Source organism: Juglans microcarpa x Juglans regia, chromosome 2S (assembly GCF_004785595.1).
Source record: "Juglans microcarpa x Juglans regia isolate MS1-56 chromosome 2S, Jm3101_v1.0, whole genome shotgun sequence".
Taxonomy (NCBI): domain Eukaryota; kingdom Viridiplantae; phylum Streptophyta; class Magnoliopsida; order Fagales; family Juglandaceae; genus Juglans; species Juglans microcarpa x Juglans regia.
Genome location: NC_054597.1, coordinates 12,445,047 through 12,466,574, shown reverse-complemented (window position 1 = coordinate 12,466,574; position 21,528 = coordinate 12,445,047). Strand labels below are relative to the sequence as shown.

The window sequence follows — 21,528 nt, the reverse complement described above, 5'->3', positions numbered from 1 at the left end:
AAGATTCTTATGCCACCTCATGTCGAATGAGTTACCACTCCGACTCCCAAGACTTTTTAGATGAAGCATTCACTGAAGGACAATTTGGAGAATTTCACACAGGGGGTTTCAACCCACCATGTTTAGGCCCTTTTTCATTCTGTAGAGATTATGCAGGAGCAGTACCCATAAATCTTCTACAATAGACCTCCTCTAACATGACATCATTCTTCAGTGTCCATGCTATGAAGGTTGCAGCTGTTGGTATTATCCATGAGAAAATCATCATTCTCCCCATGGAATATCCAGTGGGTATGGTTTTGATTAATCCCTCTTTCGAAAAGATGCTCTTCCACCATGGCGATGAGATAGTAATAGTTATTAAGACATCTCCGGCGGGGACACCTAATAAGATTAATGCTTCCAGATGCCTGACCTTGAGCTAGGGCCAAGAAATTCTGAACACCTACAGAATACGCTTTGTCCCCAAATCAATTGCTAATATGCATCCAAAGTCTTATCTATTATTAATGTACCTATTTTGAGGAACAAGCAGAATCAAAATGATGGTGTAACATAACCCACAAATTAAGCACATGTCAATTTCAATCACAAAACAAAAATAGAGTATGCAGCATTTTGTGCCCTGTCCGTCATATATATATGTGCTAGTTTCTAAATATGAGCCAAGCAGGAACGGTATAAAACAGTGGCCAAAAAATTAGTAAAATCAAACTAATCATTTACCTGTTTAAATACCATGGAGTACTCCACAACATGGCATAAACTGCTCAAAGCCATCTTTGAGCATTGAGAGAAAATGGTATCCATTTGTATAGCATCAAGAAAAACACTCTAAAACATGCTCAAATTCTCTCTCTCAAAGCTTTTACATAAGGGAAAGAAGTAAATATGTTGTATAGATGAAAATCATGTATTGCCAAAGGGAAGCATTAGCTAGAGTATTCAGCAGCCAAAAGGAAAACTTGTCCTTATTCCTTATTCCTCATCTGAGCTATGGTTAGCTGGTCGTTTTCTGTCACTACGCTTCTGCCTAAGAATCTCCTTGATCTCATCTTCTTTCCTATCTACAAAATCAATCAAGTCTTTGAAGCTAGGAGTTTGGATTGTGCGTCTAGGCCTTGCAGTTGCAGGTTCAATGTCCTCAATATCGCCTTCCTCAGCCTTTGGGCTAAACTTGCGGTATTGGCATAAGATCCTACAGAAGAACAGAATAAGAGCAACAAAGCACGCAATTCCACAGATAAGGAACAGGCCCCAGAAGCTACTCAAAGATAGTTGGGTTGAATCAACTTGATTAATTTGCATGGTGCACTCGTTCCGTGTCAGCCATTTGTTATGAATTTTTTGGAGATCACCACTCTCTGAGAGCCGAAGAATGGCTGTCGACAAGTCGACTGCAAGAGGAGAGTCCCTTTGGAAAGCCTGAGACATGGACATTGAACATTGGAATGAGATTTGACTTTTGAACCTGTTTCATGAATTTTTGTATGAAACAAAAGATACTGAAATCTTTTGGGTACACTAGAGTTTTCATAAGTAAAAGATTAGAACTGGAAATCAAGACAGAGCTAGGCTGTCGTTCATAGAAATGCCTTGATGTGTCTAAAACAGAACAAAACATAATCAAGTATTGAACCTTGGAACAAAAAGAAAAAATAAAACAGCATCAACAAATATATTAAAAAGCAATTAATAATTGTATGAAAAATCAGAAAGTCAATTGTCCAGAGCATATTGATTTTACATAATACATGTCGATCATTACTACTGAAGATGGAATATAAGGGTATAACAGGAGACTAGCATTTATAAAGAAAACTATCACATCCAGGTCAATAGCTTAATTCAATCTGTTGTACTATTATCCATAAGGAGTTGGAAACTTAATGTGATTACTTATAACTCTGGAGCAGGAAATTTCAATTTCCAACTTCCAAAGTCTTGATATAAGAGAATTAAACTTGCATCATTCTAGAGATGCTTCGTTTCATATCTGTAATCTAGCTAAAAAGTCAGATGGTGGCTTTGACCAACCAAAGTCTTTACTTACAAATCCCCATCCGCTTTTTGTAAACTCTGTCCCCACAGTCCTGAATTCGCAATTGGTACTGGACAAGAAGAGTTCAATGTAAGGAAGTTCATCAACAATGGCAGCTACTCCACCACCTCTTGGCCCCTTCTTAAGGGCACTGTAATAGTCATCCAGGTTTTTCAACTTCACGAGCCTAGATTCTGCAATGTTGAGCTCCTCAATCAAATAATTCCATGAAAATGACCCATCTTGAACTCCGATTGGTTCGCTACTTGATATCAAAGTGTCAATTCCTCCTATCCGTGATGTCAGCTGCTGCACTGTGAGGATCGACGTCAAACTAGCCGTGTAGCTTGAATTTATAATTAACACTACGAAGAGCCATATAATAAGAACCATTCGACCAAGTGTGCCCACAGTGTTCTCTCCTGTGCCAGATCCAAACAGCAAAGGATGTTAGAAGATTGGAATATGAGCTCCCAATCAACACTAGAAGGCTTATGTCATGAAGCAAATGTCAAAAGCACAAGAAATTAGGCAGGAAATACGTACGGTGTGAGAAAAACATTGTGGAAAAACTGAACCTGCCAGGCAAGAAGTGATTTCAATATCATACTCTGATATAAAATGAAGCAAAGCACGCGTAGTAAGCAGAGCTAAAAGCATGTACATCTAATTGAAATATTTCCATAGAAAAATGGTAGAGTTGATATGTCTATTTCATCACGGTCCATCAGCATACTTGAAAGTGGTAAACCAACAAATACCCTAACAATGATTTCTGCTCTACTATACAACAGCAGGCCTATGTTACAGGCTTCAAGCCAAGATCTTCAGCCAGTGTGCAATACTTTGTATGTTAGGTCTCGTGTGTAACCATGTAATTTCATTGAAACCAGGAAACAATCAGGTCCATTGCCAAGGGTTTGACACCATTTTCTAGAGAGAGACGCTATAGCTTTATACCAGTTAGAGGGTTTCAATTCTGGTAACAAATTACATGGCATTCAGTGAGTCAGTTAGTTGAAACATACTAACCAAAAAATTGTCATTAGTTGTTGGCTTGGTGGACCACGGAACTCGTGATTAATCCGGTGCTCAAGAATCCAAACAACAGCTCCAACAAAAAGAAAGAATATGCCAGTGACACACCACATTTTAGCTGTGAATGGCTTGAGGAAAGACCAAGGACTTGACTTTAACTCTTTGACAGGGGCAACAACAACAAGTCCTGATTCCATGTAAGGCTGTGTGAAATCCACAATCTTCGTCCTATTTGTTACAATTGTAATGTCCCCAACAGCAGCATCAAACTTCTGAAGAAGATAGTAAGCACATTGAAATAATTATAATGATTAACACCGAGTCTCACCAATATATCAGAGAATGCAAGTTAAAACGAATACATGTAAACAAGTTGAAAGCCATGGTATAGCTAGTTATATTCCACTAAACCAAACATTACATTTCAAGAAAGTAGATTAAAGTTACAAATAAAAGCCAAATACTCACATCTACTGAAACTGCGTCCACAAGATTGTTGTAAACAGGATTTCTCTTGCCATCTCCATATAACATATATGTGTGCGGAACAGGATACGGCAACAAATTTAGGGCAGCTTCAAAGACATCAATACAGTAACCTCTAGCCCCAGGAGGGCCATTGTCTTTGGCCACGAATTCTTTGTAAATTACTCGGTTTGGCACTGCTATTCGCAGTGGCCTACCATTGTTTGGGAATACCCATCCCCGGGGAATTGCTGTAGTTTCACCAGGCCATATTACACTGTACAGTTTTTGATTAATGGTTGAAGTATTGGGAGGCCTAGTATATAAGATTTCAGGAGAATCAATTGAGAGATGAGAATGATTTGACCAATAGCCAATCCTACGAGACCCAGACCCACCAATGTTTAGAACATCATATGCTGGATGAACTAGATTTTTGTCTGGATCAAACTGAATCTGACCGCTTACACCTGTAAAGTTCATCCTTAAAATTGTCTGGAGAAGTTGTTGGCCTCCATCAAAAATACGGAGGGATGAGAAGTGAAGCGTGCTTCCACTTGAGTCATGCAATCTTGGATCATTAGAGAAAGATATGTTTCCACCTTCTTTCAAATAAACATCAAGAGCACGAGCTGCTAACCAAACAGAATCATATGCATAGAGCGCATAAGAATTGAATCTTGCACTGTCTTTATCTTTTAGGCTGTTCAACCTAGACATAAAACTCTTTTGGAGATCATTATCTGGGGTGTGATGACGAAGAGCAATGACCCCTTGTAAGAGATTCATTGTGTTAGGGTCAGCTGCTGCTGATGAATCTAGGAGGGAAGGAAGCCAATCAGTTGCAATCCAAACATAGCCACCGCTCATCATCCCAAGAGATTTAGCAACAGAGAACATTTTCAAGCCAGAGTCAGGATTTACATGCACAACATACACCCGAGATTCCATGAGGTTTACTCTGACCAGTAGGTCATTAATTGCACTTTTGGAGGCGTCAGGAGTGAAGGGAGCTTTGTAAGAGATCTTGGCACGTTTCCTTGCCAGGGCATCACCCAATACAGAAATCCCACCTCTTCCATAATTATCATCTACATAGATGGCAATTACCTCCCGCCATCCATAGTATTCAACCAAATCAGCAATTGCATTCATTTGAAAATAATCACTCTGCGTAGTACGGACAAAATATGGGTACTGCATTGCAGTCAGAGTGGGATCTGTTGCTGCAAATGACAGAAGTGGCACATGGAGTTCATTAGCAACATGGGAGATGACATGAGCTATACCAGAGGATTGTGGCCCGATTGCAGCAAAAACATCTTCTTCCATGAGTTGCAAAGCTACATTGTTAATGACACCCATGTCAAACGTTTTTTTACCATCCCCATCTCCAAGAGAGTGCACATAAAAAGATCCATCAAACATATGATCGTAGTACTTCTCAGCTTATTAATACTCCATTTTTTCACAAAGTTGCTGAGAACTACAAATGGTTGTGAACTTGTGAGTGCCAAATAGGTTGGCTTCAAATAATTGTCTCACCTGTTAGATGGATTTACTCTAAAATGATCAACTCCAAATCTGCTCCAGCTCAGTTTAAGACAAAATAATAATTTCCTTCTCTCTCGGTAGGTTATACACAAACCCAATGGATCTTGAATGCACAAACTTACCATCCAGCCCTTTCTTAAGGGGTGAAATGCAGTAAATTTGATGGCCATAAAATGAGAAAACAGCCATAGTAGATATTTAATACTGGAGATATGCAGCACATCAAGTAGCAATAGCATGTGTAACCATATACATACATACGTACATACATACATACATACATACATATATAAGCACTCAATGCAGGAAGATATGTACGACCGTAACTTACTTAAAAAATACACCACCAGCAGCAGCAGCAGCAAGAGTACTCTTACCCCAGAAGTATGAATTAACAGGTTATTGGAGGAGGGGAGGGGTAAAAGTTAGATGTTATGTTACTATTCCTTGACCAAGGTCTGATTTGGTATGATTAGGACTTATAATGATTGTTATGGAGTGCAGCATTGTGAGTAGTAGAGGAGTCAGCCCAAGAAAAGAACAGAACTATACAAGTACTGAGCTTCAGGAAATACCTTCTATTGTTCCAACAAATCCACTGCAATTTGTATCCCGCAGTATTAGGTTCACTTTTGTTTCAGGAAGAACAGTCGAATCAGAATTAACATCATTGATGGCAGCCATTATTGCTGGTCTTGCCGACCTTCCAATTACTGAATCTAGAGTAAACAGAGCTCCAAGATTCACAACATGCGGTCTGGAAGAAGAAACACTGGCATTCCCAGTTCTTCCCATGACACTTATTGGCATCCGCATTAAAAAAATCAATAAAAGCAGTGTTCTTTTCATGACCATATGTCCAGGCCTAGAAATTAAGAGGTCCTCCATAAATCTAATAAAGCCTGTAACTAAAATATTGGTTTTTTTCTTCAGCACAGGCCAGCGCTAGCTCAAGATGACAGCACCTGTGAAAATTATCAGCATGAATAAGAACCCCGCAGAAAGCCAGTGATATTGAGCTTTGAAGAATCAAAATCAACAACTCGAGTTAAGTTTTCCATTCCCACCAAAAAAGTTGACCAAAATGTCTCAGACTCTAGCCAAACTACATGATCGAGTCTACAACAGTAAGACTCAGCACCAGACAGCAAGATAAAAAATAATTAGTATGGAACAAAATCCACGCTAGACCAACCCGGATAATAAAAATTAATAACCACATGGGAAACAAGCACTATTGTACCACAAGAACAAAACTTGATAAGATATGTTCAGACCTATCTATATATTATTTGACCCATTTGCGTAATATCATTCCCCAACCAAATATGAAAGTAGAAAACTCGAAATATTAGAAATTATATAAACAAGTTGGTGTGCATATAAGACAATGAAGAGAAGTTTTGGGTTAAGATAACAGTTCCGGCTCACCTGCACTCGGAATTGGGACAAAGCTTTGAAGATTTGGAGTTCATGTATTTGTGTGTGTTTGTGCGTATAGTTAAGGGTGGAAAACAGATTCACTTACCAAAGAAGAAAAGAGAGACTCACAGCTCGTAACAGTACCGCAAGCACAAGTAAAGAATCATTCTCTCTTTTTATTTCCACCACAAATGTATATATTCCTCGCTTTCAAGAATAAAAGGTGTCAGATCCGCCCCAGCGAACCGATGGAGTCCTTCCAGCTTGAACATGAGAGTCAAGAACACTACACCTTCTGTATTGGGATCATTTGCAAACACGTTTTGCGTGTGACCATTTATATCGGTGACGGGAAGATATGTAGACTGTAGATGTAATGCCCCCAAAAACTGTTGCAAATAAAGAATGGTGGGAAGAAAGTGACAAGAAATTCCAGGCATGGCCTCGAACTGCTGGTCCACCCTTGGTCATGAATTCCAGCAGTCGCCAGATCTCATTGTCAAGTCTTCCACTGAATCTTGAAGGCCTCATCTTTTCACTGTATTTGGTTCCCCTTCTCGTATAGAACCAACCTCCTACTCCTACACAGTGTCAATGTCAATGTCTTTTTCACTTTGATACTTGAGTGAGAAGGACGCTTGACTTCAGATTCTCGATTAGTCGGGAATGGAGCTGTGTTACTTGGTTACTGTAAATTCTGTCATAGATACAGTTATATTATCTCTTAGATTTCAGTTTTTAGAGATTTGTCTAGATGATATCAGTCACAAAAATATATTAGAAAATTACTAATATTTATAATTAGCTTGTTATTTAAGTAAATTTTATATATCTTCCTTTAATGAATGAAACGAGATCAGTTGTTAAAAAAAAAAAAAAAAATTGTCGCCAAAGACGTACTAAATTCAAACCCTGGCATCCAGACACGTGAAAGAGTAATTACAACCATCGAAAATTTGTCTTGAATTATGTTTCGAAAGTACATTTTATTTTTTATTTTTATGTACTTTTTTAATAATTATAAATATTTTTTTAAAAAATAAGAAATTCATAATATTATTAAAAAATATTTCTTTAATTATTAAGTAAAAAAAAAAAAAAAGGCTTCGAACAAATTTTCAAGACACTTTTTCGTAAGTTTAGCATTTCTAGACGTGAAATTGAATAATATAATATATATAAATTAAACACGTGAAATGAAATAAAATAATATATAAACATTATTTAATATTATTTAATATTATCTAAAAATTTATATGGATAATATAAATATAATAAAATCCATTATATATATATATATAATCGAAACTTGAGCAATTCATTTTTTGTAAATTAATCTCTGGTTTGGATAGTCGTCCTAAGTCATCTCATTTTATCATATGATCTCATCCTATCTCATTTCAATATCTAAACATTATAAATATAAATATTTTTCAATTTTAAATATTCAATTTTTTTATTTAATTATTATAATTTTTTCAAATTTTCAAATAAAATATAAAAAATAATTCAACTTTTCAAATTTTAAAACAAAAGTTATATTAAAAAATTATATTCTAATAATATTTTAATTTTATAATATTTTTATTCAGTTTTTTCTCTTTTATTTCTCAAAATCTCATAAAACATATTAATTTAAACATTTCACTACTATTCATAAACTATTTCACAATTATTCACAGATCATCTCATCTCACTATCCAAATAAGACTTAAATCTTAAAATATTTAATAAATAATATTATAATAATGTAGTTTAGAAAATTCACATGAGAAGTCAAGAATATTATAATTAGCACTTCTTATATTTATTTTTTTGCCTTCAAATTTCAACAAAACATTAAGAAGAAAAATATTAAGCCTCATTTATATACATTTTTCAATAAGTATTAACTAGTAAGTTTAAAAGAATTGTGAGCCTTACCATCTATAATGTGGGGAAAATTTTATATAGCATGCATGTGTGTTTTTGTTTTAAGAATAATACTAGCTAGGAACAAGTTTCAATTATACAAATTTTGTCCAAACCCTTTATAAAAAAAAATGAGTTTTACTAATAAAGAATAGGGTTTTTTTTTTTTTTATCATTTTTTAAGGTAATGTCTACTTTTTTTTAAAAACTTACCCGAGACTTCTATTTGAGACTTGAACAAATCATTTTTCTTTTTTTTTTTAAATAATTGTTATGCTTCAAAAACAAATAAAGAGGGGAGACCAAATATTGCAAGTTTTGTACTTTTTATTATCTATTAAATCCATATCATCTCATTTCATCTAATCATTACAATTTTCACAAATTCTCACATAAAATACAATAAACAATTCAACTTTTTCAAATATTAAAATAATAATAATATTAAAAAAATAATATTCTAACAATATTTTATTTGATTTTTAATTTTCATCTCAACTAACTTTTCGAACCTAACCTGAACCTTTTACAACAAACCCAACATCATTGAAATTGCTTGACCCCCTTCCAAGCAAGCATATTTTTTTTATTAATAAATTAATTGAATACATGAATAAAGGGTGAGTTGAGAACTCCAATAAACTTGGCATCTTTGTTTTTATTTTCACACCCGACGCAAAAGCTGCTAAAATTCTCTTAACAAAGTCGTGTGAATCATGTTTTGCAATGACTAGTACTCCCATTTCTTTTCCTTTAAAATTCAAATATCAATAACAAATTAGAAAAATATTATTTTTAAAAAAAATAATATTTATAATTATAGAATAGGCAAGAATTACATACTTCTATTGAATAAATTATATTAGACTTATATAAAAAATTAATTTTTTAATTCTAGATCTTATTATTTTTTTAAAAAAATATGTAACACATAGACAACTTATAATTATATCTAACATTACTCTATCTCAAATACCTTTGTTCTAAAGCAACTAATTGTTCTCTCGTTATTCACGTGTGCCTCTTACTGTTTTAATTGTATTGTCTTCATCTTAGGAAACTTTTATTTTGTCGAGAAAAACATTATACACGTATTAAAACTTGATCATTGGCTTTGATGGATCCAAGTCAGCCGCTCGATCGGAACAAATTTGTGGTGATTAGGCTGCACGTACGTACACCTCATCATGATCTGGTCTTTCTTTTTGACTTTTTAACACAAATAATTTGATGGGAATCAAAGTAAAAATGCTGTTATGTATCCAACTTGTTCAAACATGATGAGTTGGTCTGGACTGATAAAGATATAAATTAAATAATTATTTCTTTTTATTAATTTAAAATTTTAAAATAATTGATGATTTTACAGAGCCAAGTTTTGGGCACATATAATACGATAGTAAGAAAATTTTATTAAATTTATATATGATCTAATTATGATATTTTTCAATTGTGACTAATTTCTTTTATTATTAACTGTAAAAAAAAAAAAATACACCTATATATAAAAGAAAATTCTATACAACATACTATCACCTCATTTTCTTCCCATTAAATATGATATAGTATATTTATTATCATTAAATGATTATTTATTATATACTTCTTTATCATCTGATGGTGATGAATGTGTCGCATACTATTTAGTATGATTAAAATATAATAAGAGTGTAATGTATAACATTACTCTATTTCACATATGGCAAAGCCGCCTCGTACTGATCAATTTAATCAATTTAATCAATTTATAACATCCTCCAATCATAATCAATTTAATATAATGCATTATTTGATGGCTTTGAAAATTATATATGTTAAACATTAGACCACATGATTTACATATGGCAAAGCCGCCTCGTACTGATCATGAGTTGTTTGACAGTCGCTTTCAATATTGTAGTAGTCATTAAAAAGCATACCCAATCAATTCATTGATTTGAATTCGAACTTGTTTTCCACCACAACATCATAATTAAAATTATTATATATTCACCAATATTTGCTTAATTGTTTGGATATGATCCTTTGCTTATTAATTATTGTGTTTGAGAGTACACTCAGGTGCCAAAGTGAGCACCATCCAGATTAAGCTAAAGATCATTTTTAGGAAATTGATAGACCAACTAATTTATAATTATTTCACGACTCTATAATAAATTAATATTTAAAAAAAATGAAGCACACCAAGCAAACAATCATTGCTAGAAGTAGCTGATTTTTCTTTTAAGGAGACGTGACTCTAATTTTATTAATACATTTGGGCCCTCAAAAGATAGGAAAAGAGGCAACTAGGAGAAGACGGTCTTGGGCCGGAAGTCTCCAATGCCAAAATTAGTAAATTCTCTTGTAAGTTTGTAAATAAGTGAGAAAGTCTAGAGATCGGAGAGTTTTCTCGTACCAGGACTTACTATTGATATCATAAGTCTGGGAGGATAGACCGTGTTTGCCCCCATGGAGTCTGTGTCTTTCGTACTATTCCTTTTGTTAAAATCTTTTAATGTTGTGTGACTCTGTGATGGTGTCATTAATGTAATGTGTAACTTAGATAGTGGTGCGTGGTTCTCCGATTTCCCTCACCCTACTAGCATCCTTGGTGGTTCGTTGATGCCCTTCCTATAAGAGGATCGAGGGTCTTTCGTACATTACGTCCACTACATGGATAAGCACTCAAGAGCTAGACACTATTCGAGGGGTTTCTAGGTCGGTGAGTCTCATCCCCTGCAGCACGTCTCCTCATGCAACTTGCATCTAGAGGAGCCTACACATGGGTCGGATAGGAAACTTTACTTGTTCTAGATTGAGCCTTTGGTTTTTATTTCTTTGGTTGCCATTTTTAGGTCCGCTAGGATTGAGGGGGGAAAATCTCCTTACAGTTACTGCGCCAATTCTCATCGGACGAGTATGATAGAAATTATTATTAGTTAAACCTACCTTCTCGTTGAGGTGAGGGATTCGTTGAGGTCAGGATCCCTCTACTGACATGTATGCAGCTTCAAAGTTTGGGGAGGTTCCCGTCGTTTGGATGCCTTGGAAACGTTTCCCTTCCATTTTTGTTGGCTCGCCTTTCGATATCTCTAATAGTGTCTTTTCAGTTATATCAATGTCGAGGGCGTCAAGCGGCTCTTCACCTTTGTGTCACTTCGTAGAGCGCATTTCCTGGGATTCGAAGCGTCTCATACTTCTCCCTTCTGCCACGGGGCACAGGAGATCAATTATCGCCTTTTCCCCTATATAAGTATGGTCTGGATTAGAGTTCCCTTTCTTTTCATTGCACTGTAGCTTTTTTGTCAACCATACTCTTCTAACTTCTTCTTCCTTTGCTTACCCTCCTTTCTTTACTACATTTTATTTCTTTGTCGATGGCTTCTGAGAAATCCACCCAACCTATAGCTTCTGGTGGGGGAGACACCAATGTTAGGCCATCTTACGGGCGCAACAGTTGGCATTCCAATGTCTATGCTACGATGTTGGCTTTGCTGGCCCTCACTTACTAGGTGCCGGAACCAGTGCTCTTCAAGGTCCCTGATTCACAAAAGGGTGCCATCGACATTAAGGGTCACTCTACACGAGTGGCCTTATTTCCTTCCATATTTTCGTGTGGCTTGAGGCTCCATTTCCCTAGCCTTGTTGGCGACTTGCTAGATCGCCTTGGTCTAGCCCCCTCTCAACTGCATCCAAACGCTTGAAGGCTTTTGATTTGTTGCAGCATCATCTGGCGATGCACTTTGCTGGAATAGGACTTGGACGACGCCAACCTTACCGACCGTGAGTTCCTCCTTATTCACAAGGTCCTACGACAAAAGGGGAACGTCTGCAGTTTCAGGGCGATACATGCACTCGTTAACTTGAAGTCGAGGTATATCAAGGTAAAGGACTGGTCTACGAAGTTCTTTTTTGTGTCTGGCCATGGGTGGGAGTTCGCAGTGGGTCAGGTGAGTCTTCACGAGTTCCCTATCCAGGTGAACTGGGGGAGGATTCTGAAACACAAAGTGATGTACTCAACGGCTACCTCCGACGAGGCACATCGCATTGCAAACATTCAAGAATGGGTGTAGAAGAACTCCAATAGCGTCTTCTCGAAAGTTCACCTTTTCGAGGAGAGCATAAGGGATTCTCTGCCTCCCTTTAGCCATGTTCCTTTTGACGACATGGTGATTATTGCCCGATCCCAGGTCACTCCTGTCTGAAAATGCCCCTCAAAACCTTCTCCATTGGGCACTGGTGTGCTCAATGGAGAAGGGTTTGAGGGACGACAATAGGTCTTCTTCTAGAGCCCTGATTCCTCCAGGGTGAGAGTCAGCTATTCCCGAGGTCTGCCATCCTAGTGACGTCGACGAAAGCACCGATAGGACCTTTTTCCTTGGAGTTTTTGGACACCCAGTCAGGATGTCCTTCGACTGATGCTCCCCCTGTGCTACCCCTGTTGACTGGTGCTATTGGTGTGCTCTCGGACGCAGGTGAAATAAATGTTGTACTCTAGAGAGTCTTTGCAGTCGAGATCCCTGGGCGGGCTGTCAAGGAGCAACATTCTCTGGGAGTTTTTCCTCCTTCTTTAGTTCATTCTGTTACCGGTAGTCACTCCTTCGTGGATGAGGTCGAGGCTTGCTCACGGGTTTGGACACCGTTAATGAAGGGGTAGCAGCTGATACTTCCAGCAACGGTGTTGAGGGGGTGGGGCACAGCACGGAAGGTGACTCTCTTTTAGATGTTGTAGTCAGCTCGAGTCCGATGAGTCCGCGCGACCACCCACCTACCCAGGCAGAGCACCAAATGGAAGGTAATTCCCTTCTGGATGTTGTAGTCAGCTCTGGTCTGAGAGGTTCGTGTGAAGATCCACCCACTCAGAAGGGAGCGCATGCCAACGAGGTTGCCAAAAGAGCTCATCAGGCTGAGGTAGCTTCTCAAACATCTGCAACTGAGGGCTTCGTAGAAGTTATCCCTCCTTTGTCCCAGCTGAAAATAGGAGGGAGCCTTGCGGAGGCTATCAGCCAAGTAACCAAGTGTTTGTCTGACTTTTTCTACGAGGTTTGGCTATTTCTTTCTTTGTCCTTTTCTTTTCTCTCCCTAGTTGTTAACCCCTCTTGTTGCCAGGGTTCCTCTCATCTGGCTGCCTTTATTGTGGACGGCCAGGATGTTGTTGAACAGGAGAACATGGCCTTTGTACGATGACCTAAACCACCCTTCATTGTACTCGAGGCGAGAAGGAAGAGAGGGAGCAGCTGGAGCGAGAGTTGAGAAGGGAACCTTTTACCCTAAAGGAGGAACGCGGGAAAAACAAGAAACTTGATCATTGTAGGAAGAGGCTCAAGAGGAAGGCAAGGGAAGACGGCCAGCGGTTGGAGCGACATATTACAGTCCTTCAGGATGACCTGTCTTGAGTGCAAGAGGCTACCTCCCACTTGGACAGGTAGTTGAAGTTGGTCTTGGGCATTCGTGATCAAGTGTGGGGGCATGATTGTGCTGAGGGCCATAGCTCAATGCAAGACCACCTCTTAGGGAACCTACAGCTGCGTTTAAGGACTTTCGTGAAGTATTTGTAGGGCCTCGTTGCATGTATCTCTGTTGACGGGGCAGCTTTCATGTTCAGCCATGACTTGGGGAGGAAAGAGATCCTTGATGCTTTCTTGGGTCCTATCATTTCGGCCGCACCCGAACCTATTGCTCCAGAGCCGGAGGATGCTACTCCCTATGTTTTGAGGTTGGTACTCCCGGTAGCTCCCCAGTGCTGCTGCAGCTCCTTTATTTTGCTCTTCCCTTTCTTTTCTTTTTGCCGAATGTATATACCTATGTGTTGTCGCCATGTGACTTGTATACCACTTTGATTAATGAAATTATTCCACACTTTTGTCGTGTCGAGCTGCTTGTCTTTATTATGTTTTTCTTTTGTGCTTTTTTTCTTAGTGGCCGACCTAAGGGGTTTTGCCGTAGAAATTCCTGACTACCCCACTGGCCGTCCATTCATCCGTTTGTGCCGCGTTCATTAGCCCTTATTGGGTAGTCGTCCTCTCGGGATCTCCATGCGATTTTACTTGATGAGGCTTTGGTTTGCTATGGTTTTCTATTGCGCTCAGCCAGCTTTAGTTATGTATCATTACACTTAGTTGTTTTATGTTGTAATTTGCTCTTTGTAACTCTGCGGCCTCATGTTTCGATTGTCGATGATTAATGATCTTACCTTCCATTGATTGTGTCCAACTATATGTCTTTACGCATTTTTCTTCGTTGCTTCATTTTTACCTTCCTTTTGTGGCCCGCCTGGGGGTTTGGCCGTAAGGATTTGCCACATAGGGCCTTACGATCCACCCTACCAGTATCTGGCATATGCCTGATAACCTTGCTAGCCGACGACTTTCCCGTTCGTGCTGTTTTCGTTCGCCTTTGTTGTGCAGTCGTCCTCGTGAGGCCTTTAGCGACTTTGTTTGATGAGGCCAATGTTTTCTCCACATTCTCCTTGTGTTGATTTCCTCTTTTCGCTATCTGTCTTTTGGTTGGGCTTTACCTTACTAATTCTTTTATTTCTCTCATTTTACATTGTTGTGCTTTATTTTGACATGTAGTCGTTTCTGTATCCTTCCTGTATTGTTGGATATGAGCAAGCTGGGCCATTTTTTGCCATGATGAGACTGTGGGGTTGACCTCGCTCTCCACCACGAGGAGACAAGGCAGCCTCTGGCCCAGCTGCGGAGAGGTAAGTTGTTCAGGTAGTTTGGAACTATATCTGCATTTCTCTGTTGGCATTTCATATTTGATCCCTGGTTGGAAAACAAGGATGCTGTCACCATTGTACCCTTAAAGGCAAGAGTTAATTTTGCAAACTTGGGCCTCCTGGCCTATGTCGCGATGTGCTCGTTGTTTCCTATCATGTCGTTCATACCGTGTTTTTTGGTGTAGTATTCTGGTAGCCAAAGGACTTGGCCTGCTCTCCATTGGGGAGAGGTCAAGATGCCTTTGGCCAACTTGCCCCTTTAACCCCCGAAGAGGTAACTCCTTTCGACAGTCGTGGGCTAATTTGTTCTTTATTGGGTAAGTATTCTTGTAACCTAAAGGCCAGACCCACTCTCCTCTACGAGAGGGTTCGAGCAGCCTCTGGCTTAGCTCGTCTCTATTACCCTGTGGGGAGATAATTTGTTCGGGCAATTTGAAACTACTCGTTGTTCGTTGATACCGTGTAGCCCTTTACTCTGACTTTTCCACTTTAGAGATTTCGTTTACATCAGGTAGCCGAAAGACTAGGCCCACACTCCATTAGGGAGAGGTTAGGATGCCTCAAGTCAAACTCGCCCCTTTGATTCCTCAAGGAGGTAACTTTTTCGGACGACCGTGGGGCTGGTCCTCTCTTTCACCGATATGGGAGTCGGGGTAAGCATTCGGGTAGCCTAAAGGCTGGACCCGCTCTCCTCCGTAGGAGGATCTAAGAGGCCTCTGGCTAGTTCATTTCTGTTACCTCATAGGGAGATAATTTGTTAGGGCAGTTTGAGACTGAACTCGCTCCCGCTCGTTGACATCACAATGAAAAGTAGGATCTAAGCCAGACTGGTACTAAACTCACTCTTCGTTCGCAGCGGAGGTCAGGGTACGTATTCAGACAGACACAGAGGCTGGATCCGCACTCCTCCACAAGAGGGGTAGAATAACCTTTGGCGTGACTCAACCATTTTCGTCTCTCGTGGAGGTAAGTTTTTGGACAGTTTGTAATTAGAACCATTCCTGCCTGTTGACGATTACGAGAAAGGTAAGTCTTCTATTTTTGGACAGCTGAGTACTGACCCGCACTCCGCCACAGGAGGGGTAAGACAACATTTAGGCCTACCTTTCTTTGTGGTATCCCGCGAGGGAGGTAAGTTTGGACAGCAATATAGATAGACCCGCACCCACCTGTTGATGCTCTTCGCCACAATAGGAGTCCAGGTAAATTGTTCGGGCCGACGGGGCCCGGGGGGGGGGGGGGGGGATGACCCACTCTCCATCGTGGAAAGGGTATAATGGCCTTCGGCCTAGTTCTCACTTTTGGTCTCATGGGAGGTACATTATTCAGACAGTTTGTTACTAAGTCCACTCACACTCGTTGATATCGTAGGGAAGGTAAGTATTGGGTCAGGTTAGCGTTGATCTCACTCTTCTTTGCAGTGAAAATCGGGGTAAGTTGTTCAGGCCGCCAAGGGGAAATGACCCGCTCCCGCTCGTTGACATCAGAAGGAAAGGTAGGATCTAGGCCAAACCGGCGCTGAACCCACTCTTTATTTGCAGTGGATGTGATACCCCATATTTTAGTGTATATTTTTTTATTGAAGGATTATTTTAATTAATTTAAAAATTAGTTCTCTTGTTTTAAATTTATCAAATTTATCGTTGGTTTTATTTTATAAATTTTTAAGTTTGAAATTTATTTTAATGTGCTTTCTTGATAGTAATAATTGTTTGCATTTAAATTGCTCTTTGCTTTAATGAATAATTTTATTGTTGAACTTTAATTATTTTATTTTATTAATATTGAGTTATAATGTTTTTATTTAGTTCTTATTTATTTTTATTGTGTCTTTTTCTTTTGTTGGACTCTTTTATTCTCAGACTGGGCCTATTTGAGAATGTGTTATTTTCTTTTGGGCCCAGCCCATTTGGTCCCTAGCCCAGGCCCGTGAAAACGAGTCTAGACTTCACGTCGCACGGCTTTAAGCCGTTTTCTTTTTCATGCACGTCCCTCCCTTCTTCTTCTTTAGGTTTTCTTTTTATGTTTCCTCTTATAGCTCTTATATATGTGAAGCAACATCAACCCTAGACTAAGTGCTGCTCGTCCTCCTCTTCACAGAAGGCCAAACCGAGATCCCTTCTCTGTGCTAGCAAGTTTCATTGCAGCTATTTTCTCTTCACGGCTCAGCCTCCATCACCCACTGTACCCACTCGTTGCTGCCGCACAACTCACCCACTTTCCATTGTGAACCTATGTCCAGATCTCACCACCGTGCCCAGCCACACGGAGCTGCAGCCCAACGCCCCGTGGCCACTACTGCAAGCCTCGGACTGCTCTGTTTTGGTATCCAAAAACATAGCATGTTCAACCACCATAAGCCGCTGCACTCACCCTCCACCGAGAGATCCACCCACTGAATCACTGCACTGCGCCACCCCAGCACTTCCATGCACCACACACACGACACCAACCGCCGGGAACCAAGTAGAGGCAACCCCTATTTTAGACACCCGAAGCAAGCCACACTTGCAGCCACCCCAACTCCTCGGTGCCACCAGCCACGACAAGTTTTACACAGAAAATCACCGCAAAAATTTTGTCACCCCTAGTCTGCCACACGCCGCTTTGTTCCCCATGGTGAGCTACCTCTACCTACCTCACGCCGAACTCCCTTCCTTCCGCTCATCTCTCTTTCTGCCTCCCTCGCTCTCTTCGCCCAGCGTAAGCAGCCTCGCCGTCGTACGCCCTCCTTTGCGCTCCAGCCAAGCCACCACAGCCACTCCAGCCAACCCTGTTGTGCCTTACTCCTCCACGCGTGCCTCGGTTTCCCTTGGGTAAGCCCCTGCCACCGCATGCTTGGTTTTATTCCCGTATGTTTGCTCCTCTGATTTTGCTCTTGTAAGTTATATATATATACATATGTAAACTGATAACCTAATAGTCGAGTACTATTACCAGATTACCCTCAGTTTATCTTCCATATATATTTTCGGATAAGTGGTACATTTGGGTTTATATTTAAATGGGTTTGTTTTTTTTTTAAGTTTCATAAATTATTGTATTTGTGTAGATAATATTTTAATAATTTTGTAAATTAAAGGAAGTAAACCTATTTTTTTAAGAGAAGTTTTTCATGTCGTATTTTATAAGATTTTTAAAGTAGTTAAAATATTCTATTAATTTGTAATACGTTGTTGGTATTCTGGATATATTGATATTAGCATTTATTGAGTTCCGTAATTATCTTAATACTTGTGCGATTAAATTTCTTATTCGATACGACTTCGATTAAGTGGATATTGATGATTTTTAGAAAGTGATAATATATTTTGAGGTTAGGAGAATTTTAGGTTTTGAGGAATTAAAATAGGTTATTTTAGAAACTTAGGCTTAGACATCGAAATACGTGATTGATTGAAAATTTACGGAAATTATGTGATTATCTTATAAGTGACGATTAATTCTTGTTCGGCTTTATTGAGAAAATTTTTGGAAAGCTAAGAAGTTCAGGTAAGCGGGGTTCCTATGTTAGACTTTGCATAAAATAAATAAAATGGACTGAAGTTGATTTTGAAAAAATATGCATGTTTTGTTACGAAAAGAAATTTGAAATGACCTCAGTTATTTGTTCTGCATGACTCATGAAATTCTGTTTAAGAATAAAGTACTTTCTGTCATGACTGGTGTAGACATGAGCAAAGTTTTCATATTCTGTTTCTGAACTATACAAAAGAGAGCGAATATGAAAAACTGTGCATAAATTATATTTTGTGATCTGACTCTGTTTTGTTCTGAAAAATGTTCTGTACTCTAATGTGATATAATGTGATTTCTGAAAACTCTGGCATGACATTATGTTTCTGTTCTGACCTTACCACGCGTGTAAAACTGTGGCCTCTGTTTGGGTTAGTACCAACTTTTCTGTTTCTGGTGTACCCACTTTGGAAACAAAGTGATTTTCTGCGTGGTCTTTCCTATGTGCACACTCGGGGCTCCTAGAATGATAAGGGGAAGATTCACCTTCTGTTCCTGCTCGGTTGGCCACCGGGGTTTGCACAACCCTACCACGGGGGTTAAACATGGAATTCTGTTCTGATATGATGTTTCAGTTATGCTGTGCCAAGGGAATTTTGATTAAGAATATTTTTGAACTTTCGCTCTGATATTTTTGATAACATGTTCTGACTCTGCATTCTAAAAATAAAAAGTGTTTTGTTCTGCATTCTGAAATTTGTAAATGCTCATATTTGTATACTAGTATATGTTTTTTGCTTACTGAGTTGTTGATAACTCACCCCCTCTCATCTCTAATATTTTCAGATGATTTTTAGATATTTCAGCTGAGGATCAGGACTATGAAGAATTGGATGAGATGACTTAAGAATAGTGGATTAATAATATAAAGCTTTCGATGAGTATTAGTGAATTTTGATAATTATATTGTCGAAATGTGAGTTTAAGTGACATTTAGAGAAGTTGGTAAATTTTGGGGTTACTGTATTGAGGATTTTATATACGAGTATGTGTGGGTAATTAAATTTGAAGTGTTTACGTTTGTTTTGGAGCTTTTGGAAGAGTATTAGCAATGTTGGAGTTGATTATCAGGTAATATGAGTTAACTCTCCGGACCCTCGGGGATGGGGTGTTACAGTGGAGGTCGGAGTAAGTATTCGGACCAGCATGAAGGCTGGATTCGTACTCCTCCGTAGGAGGGTTAGAGCAACCTTTGGCGTGACTCATCCATTTTCGTCTCCTGTGGGGGTAAGTTTTCTGGCAGTCTGCAATTGGATCTGCTCCCACCTATTGACGCTTACGAGGAACGTAAGTCTTCTATTTTTGGGCAGCTGAGTACTGACCCTCACTCTGCCGCAGGAGGAATAAGACAACATTTAGACCTACCTTTCTTTGTGGTATCCCGCGAGGGAGGTAAGTTCGGGTAGCGATATAGCTGAACTCGCACCCGCCTGTTGACGCTCTTCACCGCGATGGGATTCGAGGTAAATTGTTCAGGCCGCTGGATGGGGGATGACCCATTCTTCATTGTGGGAAGGGTAGAACAACATTCGACCTAGTTCTCCCATTTGGTCTCGCAGGAGGTACGTTGTTCAAGCAATTTGAAACTGGACCCGCACCTGCCTGTTGAAGCTCGCAAGGAAGGTAAGCCTTCGTCTTCGGGTCGCCAAGGGCCGACCCACACTCAGCCATAGGAGGGATAAGACAACATTTTGGCCTATCTTTCCCTTTGATATCTGGCGGGGGAGGTAATTTATTTGGACAACGATATGGCTAGTTTATTCTTCGCTACAATGGAGTCAGGGTAAGTTATTCGGGTTGCTAGAGAGGTAGGACCCGCTCTCCATCACTAGAGGGATAGAGTGGCCTTCGGCCTAGCCCTTCCCTTTGATCCTGCAGGAGGTACATTGTTCGGACAGTTTAAGACTCAACCCACTCCCGCCCGCTGACATCGCAGGGAGGGTAAATATTAATTTAGTGATGATTTTATCGTTGCAATTTTTATTAATCGTAGATTGTCTTGTCGGAATTTTGTTGATAACACGAAATTTTGAAGTAGACATGTTGTACTATCCTGGAAAATCACGTTTTTCTATAAACAACAAGAATTTACAATAATTTAAACGATGCATTACAAAATATAGAGAAACAGAGCCTTCAACCATAGGGCTTTCTTTTGTTTACCATTGTCTCTAGGGTCATGTACCCTTTCACCCCCCCTCGAGCTCAACAGGGCGAGTTGTAGACTAAGGCCTGCCAGGGCTCTCCAAGCAGTGCATGGCCTGGCCTTTCCTGGGGGTGCCGTCTAGGGTAGTCCCATCACCCTTTTGTTTCAGTTCTTGGACTAACATTCTCTTTCCAATACCTATTCATCTCGAATTTCTCCCACGCCGTAGGGAGTCGGGAATTTCATCTTGATGTGACGACCTGCAAGCTGTTAAGGGTGGGCCTTCTGATAATGGCGTTGTATGATGACGGGGTCCTCACCACCAGGATGTCGACCATGACCGAGGTCGTGCAAGGGGTGCAGCCAGTGAAGACTGACACCGTGATGGCATGGGAGCTAGATGCAGCCGGGCGACATCTATTCCATCTTGACGAAGGCCTCCCAAAATATAATTTTTGCATAACTCCCATTGTCAATAAAGATTCTGCGGGTGGTAAAGTTGGCGGCCAGCATAGTCACCACTAGTGCATCGTCGTGGGGGTATAGGACCCCCTCCTCGTCGGCCTCTGTGCAGTAGATGATTGGGGTAGGTTCACCCCTTCGATGCTTGACCGGATGGTACTCGACCGAGTACACCTTGTGGTACCGGGCTCGCCTGGCATGTTCTTTTCTGCTTAAGGAGGAAACACCCCTACTCGCAAATCCTCCTGCTGTGAGATCCATAATTTT

The 21,528-nt window shown here is 39.7% G+C and overlaps 1 protein-coding gene across 3 annotated transcripts; it reads right to left on the bottom strand.

Moving 5' to 3' along the window:
• Positions 1-700: 700 nt before the first annotated feature.
• Positions 701-7,127, bottom strand: LOC121252826 (glutamate receptor 3.4-like). 3 transcript variants are annotated; one of them, XM_041152647.1, is made up of 7 exons: positions 6,627-7,127; positions 5,674-6,063; positions 3,548-4,887; positions 3,074-3,351; positions 2,588-2,619; positions 2,054-2,463; positions 701-1,425 (listed from the first exon to the last, which is right to left on the bottom strand). In XM_041152647.1, the coding sequence occupies exons 2-7, from the start codon at positions 5,984-5,986 to the stop codon at positions 979-981; spliced, it is 2,820 nt and encodes a 939-aa protein (XP_041008581.1). In that variant the 5' UTR covers positions 5,987-6,063; positions 6,627-7,127; the 3' UTR covers positions 701-978. The 3 variants fall into 3 exon arrangements, with proteins under 3 accessions (XP_041008581.1, XP_041008583.1, XP_041008582.1); XM_041152649.1 differs by having other exon boundaries at positions 3,548-4,770; XM_041152648.1 differs by having other exon boundaries at positions 6,530-6,628.
• Between the last annotated feature and the right edge of the window lie 14,401 nt (positions 7,128-21,528).